This window comes from Eretmochelys imbricata, chromosome 5, assembly GCF_965152235.1.
Source record: "Eretmochelys imbricata isolate rEreImb1 chromosome 5, rEreImb1.hap1, whole genome shotgun sequence".
Taxonomy (NCBI): Eukaryota; Metazoa; Chordata; order Testudines; family Cheloniidae; genus Eretmochelys; species Eretmochelys imbricata.
The window spans coordinates 75,603,600-75,615,987 of NC_135576.1; the positions used below are offsets into that span (position 1 = coordinate 75,603,600).

Sequence of the window (12,388 nt, forward strand, 5' to 3'; positions counted from 1 at the left end):
TAAATTAGTTAATACTACTTCCTGAGTTTTTGAGTACCTGAATTTAAATCAGCTACGTCCTCTTAATCTTTGCACTGCTAATCTGGATGCTTTTGTGTAGGAATACAGTATTGTAATAAGTAGGCATCAGAATATAGGACTTGTGAGTTCATAGATTTATTTGGTGCAAATAAATTTTTATTTATTTATTATTTATTTAAAAATTTATTTGGTGCAAATTTATTTATACGGTTGTGAACCGCTTATTTTCATATTTACATTGAATCTCTAATGTTACAATGTAATTAGAGCTAATGTCCATTATCTGACACACATTATGACCTCTTCACTTGTTTTACACCAGTGGTTTTCAACCTTTTTTTCATCTGTGGGCCCCCAAAAATTTGAAATGGCAGTGTGGACCCCTTTGGAAATCTTAGACATAGTCTGCGGACCCCAGGTTGAAAACCACTGTTCTGTGGTGGTAACAACATTTCACAGACCCCTTAAACATATTCTGCAGACTCCAGCTTGAAAACCACTGTTCTACATACATGTTCAACAGGTTCCATTTCAAGAAAAATTAAGGACAGCAAAGTAACTTAATTTAGGAGACTGTGTATTTGTATGTTGCAAGGTTGTTTGATATAAAAAATAGTAAGTAGAATACAAATAATTATACTGTTGATACCCTCACAACTCATATGTTATCAATTGTGGGACGCATTCTTGAGGTAAAACTGTAAATATGTCCCACAAGCTACAAAGCACTTGAGTTTCAACTAACCTGCATGATAGTATCATTCTGGCCTGAATCCCTGTGTAGGACTGACTGACAGCTGGGAGGAATTATTTTAAGTCCTCTGTTCAAGTTCCTCAGTCTCCTGAATTATTCCTGGAAGTAACATTATTTTATGTAATTGTCTATTTAAGAATAATGTGATTTTTTCCAAGATATGAAATATTTTTTCCTTTCCAAAACTGACTGAAGTTAATTTACACATTTGAAATGAAAAGAAAAATTGCATATGATTTTGAGCTTTAATAATTATATTTAAAACCAATAAAGCAACTAGCATTAAAACTTATGTAAATTCAAATTGACAGTTTTTGTTCTGAATGTGCTACACAAGGGAACTGCAAGTAAATTGTAAAAATTTCTATTTCTGTTAAGTTTTAATAATTTGAAACTGTTAATTGCTTAGCTATCATGCTTACCAATGTAATATAAATACCTAAACTTCATAAAGAGACTTTAAGACTAATGTATTTAGATGAGAAATACATATTATAGTAGGAAGGTGTTGTAAAATAGCTTGACGTACATAATATAACTTCCTACACTTTTCTCAGTCAAATATAGGAATATATTCAATTATGTAGCATTAACTTGGTTTAGAGATTAAATCATTACCCTTTCAATTTGCTTAAATCCATGTTTGTATGAATGGTTTACAAGAGGCTTAAAAGGAAGTTTTGAATAACCAAGCAATGTTGCCTATAAGATTTTAATTTCCAAATGTAGCTTTCATTCATGGGTTTCTTTACTTTATATGTGTGTCCTTCTGCCAGAAGCTGATGATAGTGGAGAAGATCAAAAAGGAAATCAAGAGAAGAAAGAGCTGGGTAGTGAGAAAACTGTTCCAAAATCTGGCTTTGTTCCTGTATCTTCTGCTGCTATTGATCATGAGATTGAAATACTGTTGTCTGAGTGGAGCAAAAATGCGGACATGCTATTCAGTATTCATCCCATGGATGGTTCATTGCTGGTATGGCATGTGGACTGGTTAGATGAATATCAGCCTGGTATGTTTCGCCAGGTGCAGGTATTATGGCTTTTTTGGATTCAAATATATATTTATTATTCAATGAGGAGTACATTAATATCCTCCTTATTTGTTCTAATACATATTATTTTTCCCCTTTAACTCTAGGTATCTTTTGTTTCAAGAATTCCAGTAGCATTTCCAACAGGTGATGCAAATTCTCTTTGCAGAAGTATAGTGATGTATGCCTGCACCAAGAATGTTGACCTCGCTATTCAGCAAGGCAAACAGAAGCCCCTTGGCCTTACACGTTCCTCATCTATGCTTATCTCTTCTGCCCACAGTAAATCAACTAACAGTTTAAAATTAAGTATCTTCACCCCCAATGTTATGATGATTTCAAAACATGCAGATGGGTCTTTAAACCAATGGCTGGTTAGTTTTTCAGAGGAATCTGCTTTTTCTACTGTGCTCAGTATTTCACATAAATCTCGATATTGTGGTCACCGTTTTCATCTTAATGACTTGGCTTGTCATTCAGTGTTACCCTTGCTGCTGACAACTTCTCATCATAATGCTTTAAGATCACCGGATGTTGACAGCACAAAACAGACAAATGATACGTCAAATTCTGGACAGTTGCCTTTAAGATCTCAGAATAGAGGCACTACAAGTGTAACATCCCAGGATCCCAATGCAGTTTATAGTGAGCTTATTCTTTGGCGAGTTGATCCAGTTGGTCCATTATCCTTTTCTGGAGGAGTTTCTGAACTTGCACGAATTAATTCTCTCCATATTTCAGCTTTTTCTAATGTGGCATGGCTGCCTACACTTATACCCAGTTACTGTCTCGGTAAGTTTTCTGAGTTAATTAGAATATTTAAAATCTTCAGTTGTTAAAACAACTAGAATAGGAAAAAAATGATGCTAGTGGTATGGAGAATCTAAATATGTTGAATGATGGAACTTTTAAATTATCTCTGGTTGGTTTCCAAAGTGTGGATTTTCTGAAAGATAACCCAGACTAAAATTTCAGAAAAAATTCCCTTTAATTTTGGTAAGCTTATAAAAAGCCACTGGATATTTTCTGCCCTCTTATTTATATGGCACTAGAGATGTTTTACAAGCTAAAGAGAAGGTCACTGCCCTTTGTTTTAAAACCTTAGATCTAAACGTTTTTTTTAAAAATGCATAAATGTTAATGTTAGTGGGTAGGGGTTGAAAAATATTAATACAGACAAGGAGAGTACTACTCTCGAGGGTAGTGTCTCCTTCAATGAGCAGATTGGAGTTTAGTTCCTTTTGGTGAAGTTCAGTATTAAATCTTCTTCATATTTCTTGCATATGAACACATTTATTAATAAATATCTAAATACAAATTAGATCAATGAGAAACAAGTTCTGCTTTCTTCTGTTTTAACTCTTTAATAATAAATTCTTGTGATTTGCTTCTTGCCAAAAATAGGGAAGGAGCTAGTATGTATTCAGTGAAATATTGAACTGATTGTTCATAAATACTTTTCAGGTGCATACTGCAATTCTCCAAGTGCTTGCTTTGTGGCAAGTGATGGACAGTATCTGAGATTATATCAGGCTATAATAGATGCTAAAAAGCTTTTGTGTGAGCTATCCAATCCTGAAATTTCTGTAAGTATAAACTTAACTTTTCTTAAACATATAAATTACATCATCATTATAACTCATAAATTGGTTTGTCAGACTTGGTAATTGAAGAACACTAAGAACTCTGCAAAACTCTGTTATAAAGTCAATCTGCAGATATAATAGAATCTTACAGCATTGCAGCCATACTCCATTGTGATGTCGGATCTCCAAAGCTCAGCATTGTTGAGCCAAGTCACTACTACTTGCCTGGAAAATCTCCAAGAAACACCTAATGCTGTAAGAAGTAGTTTTGATGATTCAATAAGTGGAACTTCCCTGTGAGTCAGTACTAAACTGCTTTCAGAGTAACAGCCGTGTTAGTCTGTATTCGCAAAAAGAAAAGGAGTATTTGGGGCACCTTAGAGACTAACCAATTTATTTGAGCATGAGCTTTCGTGAGCTACAGCTCACTTCATCGGATGCATACCGTGGAAACTGCAGAAGACATTATATACACACAGAGACCATGGAACAATATCTCCTCCCACCCCACTGTCCTGCTGGAAATAGCTTATCTAAAGTGATCATCAAGTTGGGCCATTTCCAGCACAAATCCAGGTTTTCTCATCCTCCACCCCCCCCCCCCACAAACTCACTCTCCTGCTGGTAATAGCCCATCAGTGGGGTGGGAGGAGGTATTGTTCCATGGTCTCTGTGTGTATATAATGTCTTCTGCAGTTTCCACGGTATGCATCCGATGAAGTGAGCTGTAGTTCACGAAAGCTCATGCTCAAATAAATTGGTTAGTCTCTAAGGTGCCACAAGTACTCCTTTTCTTTTTGCAAGTACTGAACTGCTGTGTCAGCCTAGTGCAAGGAGGTATCTTTCATGAGAAGCCTTTAAAGATTCTGTGGCACTTCAGCGTTAACATTCTTCCTATTGTGTCCTCACAGAAGTGCTTTACTTAAATTCCCATAACATTGTAAATTAGATATAATCATGTGTACTATTGCTACAGAATTAACAAAACAAAATGCCTAGCAGTGAAAGAGATTTCTGTAAAAGTTCAGAGTCTCTGGAGACTTCCATAGAATGTAAATAAATCTCTTTGGCTTTAATAAATCTCACTTTGTTAAACTGAACTTCTTTCAACCCTGACTTTGAGTAAGTGAACCACAAAAAATAAAAACCCTATGCCAAAATGAAAATATCAAACATCAGGTATCAGAGTAGCAGCCGTGTTAGTCTGTATCCGCAAAAAGAAAAGGAGTATTTGGGGCACCTTAGAGACTAACAAATTTATTTGAGCATAAGCTTTCGTGAGCTACAGCTCACTTCATCGGATGCATGCAGTGGATATTTTAATCAACTTTTGGAGTTGAACTTAAAAAAAAAATCCTTCAATATTGCTTGTATTACTGTATTTTCACAGAAATATGTTGGTGAAGTTTTTAACATCATAAGTCAACAGTCTACTGCAAGGCCAGGATGCATTGTAGAGTTGGATGCTATTACAGAGCTTGTAAGTAAGATATTTTTTCTGCACACATTTTATGGTGGAGAAGAACATTCATTTACTTAATTTAAAAAGGTATTAAAATTGAGCATTACATCTGTAACCTTCCATGTTCAGTGATGATGAAACCAATACTGTTTTGAGAGGTACAAACTACCCCCAACTACCTGACCTTTGCCCATATGCAGAGAGAATTATAGGTATCGCAGATACATTTTGTTCATTATTTTGGTTGGTCCTGTCAATTTTTTAATGATATTAGCTTAGACATAAGAGATTCCATGTCTCTCTTCATTTATTTACTCTTTGTCTTTTAATTTAGCATGGCAGAAAAACACAGTTACTTCATGTTTTTCAAGAAGACTTCATTTTGAATAACGATGAGGAGAAAATACCTGAAAAGAACAACTGTTTAGCAGACTTTGGTAAAGTAGTATTAACTGTTTAATTCAGTAACATGGTGTGAAGAATGTATTAAAGGGGGGTATTGATTTGTTTGGAGATAATGACTTTCTGCACTTCACTTATATTGCACTTCAGAAAATATATATATATATCCAAGATCTGCTTGATTTTATTGGAATACAAGTTCAAATGTATGGAACAAAATGACAAATGGAACACAAACTACTTTCCTTTTCCTTGAGGAAATGGACTAAGGGTCTAAGGCAAGGAAGCATTTTACCAAGAGGTACCTGTTAGGGGGCTTATTCCTTCACCCACTTACTTCCCTGGTCCTTCTTGCATGAACAGAGAGCAACAATACCTGAAGTCCAAAGGTGCAAACAATTTGATGTTTATTGGGGTGAACTTCCAGCAAGCATGATTCCAGTTTCCTTCCTTAGTATCCTTCTTCCAAGCTCTGAAACCACAGAGCCTTACACCTGTGTCCCTGTTCCCATTCCTGCTCTTAACAAAACATGATTCCAATTTCCCCACCCCCATTCCCTGTTCCCATCTCCCCCACCCACACACCCACCCCCTCACCCTCCTGATTGACTGCAGACTATATAGTGAAACTTGAGTTCTGCTTAGCTATACCTTAACCAATCATTTTCCTGAAATTTAACTAACCAATCCTAACATGATTATGTAACCAACTATATCCCACCACCTGAATTAGTTTACACCCAGCAAAATTAATTATACAGCAGACAGGAACAATCACAGAACCAGACAGAGATTATACAGACAATAGCAAAGTGGGAACTATAATGACAAAACAATACAGAAGTGAGGATTTCACATCCCAGCTATTGGTAAGTGAGTTCTTGCCAGACAGGATGCTATCAAACTAAGTTTCCTTTTATATTTTCTAGGCACTCTTTCTCTGGAGGTGACAGGCATTATCAGGACAGGATTGTATTCCTAACAGCTCAATAGCACCTTATTTCAATGTGACTAGTTTGGAATGTGAGGATGTGACTGTTCGCTTCCCAGCTTATGGCTGCCTCTGCTGCTTAGCCAAAGATCTTAGCCTGAGCACAGGGCCTCAAACTGTCACAGTAAGAGAAGGCCCTTACACCAGCAGACAGTGATTTTGATTCTTTCTTTTGTACCGCTATAACTAGCCAAGTGATAAGAATACACCTAAATTCTTAGCGAATAGGCCTTTACAGAAAGGCCTGAATATCTATATCCTAACAGTACCCTTTGTATATGGTAGGGAATACTGTATAACACTGATGGCTTTTAGTACAGAGAGAGGCACTTGTTGAAAACATTAGTCTTTTGTACAGTAGGCCCTCTTGCAGGATCTGGGAGATGCAGGATGTGTAGCTTCCCATACTATTTTGTGATATTATGAAAGGCAAATAGATAGCTGAGTCCCATGTTTAATGTTAAGGTAGGGGAATGGTGCCAGAGGACACTAGGAAGTGGAGTGGCTGTAAGTCTTTCCAACTCTCCTTTCTGATGAGCAATCATTCTTACCACCAGCTAAGCCCTTCCTTTGGACACAGGGTTCTAAAAAAAGTCTGACAGCTTCCCTTTTAAACTTGTAACTAAAATATATACATAAAATATATAAAGGAATTAAATACCACTCCACTGCATGCCTACAGAACTACAAGACGAAAAGGGCTAAGGTGTAAGATATGGTATGTCTGCAGACTGCTAGCTTTAGTAACAGCATAAGTAAATTGTAAACTGGATGTAAATAATTTGTATAAAATTTAATCTACCATTCTTTTAGTGCCTCAGAAGTCAGTGACTGTTCCTACATTTAACACTTCTTTATCCATAATACTTGATTAAAAATTGAGCATACAGTTGTATAGTTCACAATGCTTTCAACCTGAAAAATGAAAATATATGCTGCTCATTAGTACTTTGTATACTACAGTATATAATAAAAGCTGTTGCATAGATTTAATATTTTAAACATAGCTGGTGGTGTTCTTCCCTTGAATGATTTCTTTGTATCAGTGATAGTACTTTCATTTAACCTTTCAATAACAGGATCAGAGAGGGAGCAAAAAACCCACAACCAAATAAACAGAAGAAACATTTTCTGTATAAGATGCTGACTACTTGGAATCTTTATACTCTTTTAATTGTAAAGGCACTAGTGCTATAGTTACATAGTGGGGGTAGGGGAAAAAGTTAGTTGCTAACTATTGCTATACTAGATGTTGAACTAAAAACTTTGTTACTTCAAATTTCAACAGAAAACCTGCAAAATGGATTCTCTGAAAAATTTTACTTAATAGTAATTGAATACTCTCAAAACCGCTCATTGTTACACATGTGGAACTTACACTTGAAGTCCGTTCCAGTCTCAGTAGGTAAGTCCTTTTGTTACGATGTGAAAATATTGTTAAACATCAGTTATTTGTAACTGTCTGATATTCCTCCTATTTTTAGAACTGTTTTTTCTGTTCAGATATTTAAGAAGCTACTGTCTAAAAAGCAATCAGCAATTGCTACTCTAAAGGCTACTTTTGGGTTTCCATCACAACTTATTCTTTCTCGCTCAAAGGTCTCATGTTTTCTTTTTATACTTAGTCTTAGCCCAAACTGTGTTTATTTTTGTTAGTTGAGAAAAATCCATCCAGCTGTTTTAAGTTGTTAGTGGTGAGGATTTAGACTACTTTTGCTCCTTAGTTCAGAAATGGTAGAACAAAATGTATTCATGATTTCTACGTATTTAGTTCTAAATCATGAATGGCAGACTGCATTAACGCTGAGGGTTTAAAAATAAGTTTTAAGTGAATTAGAAAGCACTGCTGAGTTGCACAGTTACCAATTTTCATGTGGTAAATAAGCACCCCGACTTTCACAGTAAGCCAGAAATCAAACTAATTCCATTTCAAAACAAGGCCAAAACAAGCCAATCCCTAAGAATCCCAACACTCTACGTGACTAGATTCCCCCCCCCCCCGGCATATAGTCTGGGATTGTGGTGGGCCCGCTGTGCACCCCTGACTCTTTCTTTTCCCACCCCCTTGCCCCTGCTTGCTGGGAGCCAATCAAAAAAAAATAAATAAATAAAAGAAGCAACAAGCTACAAGCCAAAAACTAGCCAATAAGCAACCCACAAGCTAGTTAAGCCAAAAACAAGCCCAATTTCTGTTTTGTTTTGTTTTTTTTTTTTCCCCTCTGTGGATTTGGCATGTCTGGCTGGGTGTCTGTTCACACTAAAAAATTAGCAAAGCCTAAAAGCAGGTTTTCTGCCTCCTGTGACCGCTGTTATTAAACTGAGGATAACTGTGAATAGAAAAGGAGGACTTGTGGCACCTTAGAGACTAACCAATTTATTTGAGCATAAGCTTTCGTGAGCTACAGCTCACTTCATCGGATGCATACTGTGGAAAGTACAGAAGATCTTTTTATACACACAAAGCATGAAAAAATGGGTGTTTACCACTACAAAAGGTTTTCTCTCCTCCCCACCCCACTCTCCTGCTGGTAATAGCTTATCTCAAGTGATCACTCTCCTTACAATGTGTATGATAATCAAGTTGGGCCATTTCCAGCACAAATCCAGGTTATCATACACATTGTAAGGAGAGTGATCACTTGAGATAAGCTATTACCAGCAGGAGAGTGGGGTGGGGGGAGAGAAAACCTTTTGTGGTGGTAAACACCCATTTTTTCATGCTTTGTGTGTATAAAAAGATCTTCTGTACTTTCCACAGTATGCATCCGATGAAGTGAGCTGTAGCTCACGAAAGCTTATGCTCAAATAAATTGGTTAGTCTCTAAGGTGCCACAAGTACTCCTTTTCTTTTTGCGAATACAGACTAACACGGCTGCTACTCTGAAACTTGTCATAACTGTGAATGTTCCTGTCCACACAGTCAGACTTGGGCAATAACAAAGGTGGTGGTGCGGCAGAGGCAAAATTTCTTCAACCTGTGTTCTGACAATGTAGTTTTGATACTGTCACAGCCTGTGTATGTAGGGGAGGGAAACCAATCTTCAAACCTACAACAGCCCTGCCTGGTAAAGGGGTAACACTCCCTTCCAGCAAGGTTGGTAAGTGTATCGTTTCTAATCCTCCTTTACTTTCTAAACCCATACCTTGTCTGGTGCCTCCTTTCTGCGTTTCCAGGAAAATCATGTCCTGGTTTCTACTTTCTGTTGACTCATGCACTTGTTCTATTTCCTTTAATAAAAAAAAAAAAAAAAAAAAGGAATATCAGTCATGCAGTTTTAAAGTTACAAATGTAAACGTGCATGAACTAAAATGTTCGTAGAAAACTAGTGCCATTTTGCATATATATTACATGTTACGATATGCATTTAACAAATGTACACATCCTCTTTGACAGATTTAATTTCTTTTGGATCAGTATACTTTAATTGCTTTATATTATACAGGGTTTGAAGCTTGCAGTTCCAAACACTTCAGAAATTTGAGAGGGACTTGACATGTGGGACTTGTTGCTTGTCCAGTAAGGGTTGATCCATCCCTACTCTGAAAATCCATTTTGTTAAGTTCTGCTTTTAGGGATCGTTAAGATTTTTACTCACAGGACACGTTACATTTGATTAAAAAATTCTGTCATAGAGTTTAGGTCCAGAAAGGACCACCAGCTCTAGTATGATCTCCTGTATATCATGGGCCACCAAAATCACGTGGTACCTTCACACTAAACCGAACAACTGAAATTTAGATCAAACTATTACAGCCCACAGGAGACTAGACTGTTATGTTCCAAAGGCAGAGAATAGGAGGGACTGAAGTGCTTTAAGCCTCTGCAATGGCAGGGAAATGATTAGAAACTTCCTTCTGATTTCCAGCCTGAATTTCTTCATTGCCAGTTTGATACACATTTGTTCTTGTGACAGCATTGTCCTTGAGGTTGACTGTACTGTACCTTTAAGTGGGGGAGGAGGGGAGACGCATGTTGTCCAACTTGCCAGAGGAAAGGAAATAGTGCTTTCGGGGTGAGCGGGGGAGAGAGGCTCACAGGCTGCAGCAAAAGGGTAGTGGGTCAGCATGTGACACTGACTCATCCCCAGGAACCAGAATGGCTGTGGAGTTGAAAAGGAGCAAGCCTGGTGGGAGAAGCCCCTTTTTCCCATGCCAGGCAGAGCAGCACCCTCCCTCCTCGTGGAGGTGGCAAACTACCAGGTTTAATCAGGACCTGCTGTGGGCATCATGTTAGTCACCCCTTTCTAAGGGGGCTGGGAAGGAATTTTTCCTCACCACCAGATTGGCTAAGCTGGAGTGGAGTGGGGGGTTATTTGCCTTCCCCATAGCAGATTCAGGGTGGGCTTTGTTATTGTGAGTAGAGAAGGCTATGATGTTGCAACTCATTATGTAAGTGTGGGGCAGATGTCCAGTGCAAGTACTCTGTAGGGGAGGTATACAGTGACCAGATAAATGGTTTGGTAAAGGGCTTGAAAAGGCGGTGTTTGTTAAAGAAGTGGAATGAGGGGCTTTGGGTTCCTATGAGTGGTACAGCAGGAAGCCAGCCGCCCTTTCTTATTGCCTGCGTTAATCCTTGTTCGGGGGTGGAGGGAATGGTAAGGTCCCAGCAATGGCTTGGCTGGAAGACCTGGATTTAAAAAAAGAGGGGGTTGGCAAAAGTCCCCCTGAGTAGATATTGAACATGGAGTTACCTGCACTGTATATTTTAATTTAACGGGTAGTCCCAAACATCTAATAATAATAAAAATTGCAGCCTGGTTAAAACCATATCATGTGTGTCCTGTCCTCCTTTCAGTATAGCAGGACAATAAATAGCTTTCTTTTTCCCCTCCCACAAGATACTTATAGAAAATAGTCATATTTATCCTTGCTGGGTAAACTAGCCACACTCTTCTAGTTTCCCCTCATAAGATAGGCTCTCAGTTCCCCTGATCATCCTCAATAACTTCTCTGCTACTGTTCCAGTTTGAATTCATCTTCCTTGAACATGAGTGACCAGAATTTAACAGGTTTCAGAGTAACAGCCGTGTTAGTCTGTATTCGCAAAAAGAAAAGGAGTACTTGTGGCACCTTAGAGACTAACCAATTTATTTGAGCATAAGCTTTCGTGAGCTTTATGCATCCGATGAAGTGAGCTGTAGCTCACGAAAGCTTATGCTCAAATAAATTGGTTAGTCTCTAAGGTGCCACAAGTACTCCTTTTCTTTTTGCAGAATTTAACACCGTATTCCAGATGCGGTCTTACCCTATTACCTCTTTCAGATGCATTAGTACTTCTTTTCTCTACTGGAAATGCCTTGCCTGGTACAGGCTAGGAGCACATTTGCCTTTTTCATGTCTGCATTATGTTGGTGACTCATAATCATCCTGTGATCTACCAGTGCACCCAGATCTCTCTCCTCAGTTGCTTCCAACTGATAAGCCCCCAGATTGCAGCAGAAATTCTTACTCTGAGACCCTAAGTGCAGGGGCTTGCACTTTGTACTGTTGAATTTCGACCCATTTCCATCACTCCAGTCTTCAGGGTCATCCAAATCTCCCTGTACAATATTCTCATCTTCCTCTGTATTGATGATGCCTCCCAACTTTGTATCATGAGCATATTTAATTAGCACTCCTGCTTTTTTGTGGTAAGGTCATTAATAAAAGTATTGAATAAGATTGGTCCCAAGACTGATCTTTGAGGAACTGCACTCGTAACCTCCCTCCAGCCTGATAGTTCACTTTCAGAACAATCCATGGCCTTTTCCCCTTTATCTAGTTCCTTGTCCACCTTACAAATCTTATACTAATCTCCATTTTTTCTAATTTAACTAATAATTTCCCTCATCTAAAATTTAAAGTCAGTTATTTTCTCAAAGAAGGAAATCAGGTTAGTCTGGCATGATCTACCTTTGGTAAACCCATATTGCATTACATCCCCTGTACCTCCATGAATTTAATTATTCTTTCCTTCACAATTTGTTCTAAAGCCCTGCATAATACAGATCTGTGAGCCTGATCTCAGTATTACTTTTTTCTCTTTCTTAAATATAGGTAAGACGTTAGCTATTGTCCAGTCATATGTTGTTGTCTCTGAATGCAAGGATTTTTTATAAATCTGTCTGTTGGACTAGCAATCTCATGTGCCAGTTCTTTCAA

At 37.9% G+C, this 12,388-nt stretch overlaps 1 protein-coding gene across 4 annotated transcripts in view; it reads left to right on the forward strand.

The window, feature by feature from the left end:
* The window catches only part of DMXL1 (Dmx like 1), a 146,037-nt gene that overhangs the window by 53,470 nt on the left and 80,179 nt on the right, over positions 1-12,388 (forward strand). For 3 of the 4 annotated variants that reach the window (XM_077817357.1, XM_077817360.1, XM_077817361.1), the window contains 6 exons: positions 1,552-1,805; positions 1,914-2,598; positions 3,271-3,392; positions 4,783-4,872; positions 5,189-5,291; positions 7,536-7,652. In XM_077817357.1, the coding sequence (XP_077673483.1) occupies positions 1,552-1,805; positions 1,914-2,598; positions 3,271-3,392; positions 4,783-4,872; positions 5,189-5,291; positions 7,536-7,652 (1,371 nt within the window). The remainder of the gene's footprint in view (positions 1-1,551; positions 1,806-1,913; positions 2,599-3,270; positions 3,393-4,782; positions 4,873-5,188; positions 5,292-7,535; positions 7,653-12,388) is intronic. The other variant, XM_077817358.1, reaches the window with a different exon arrangement.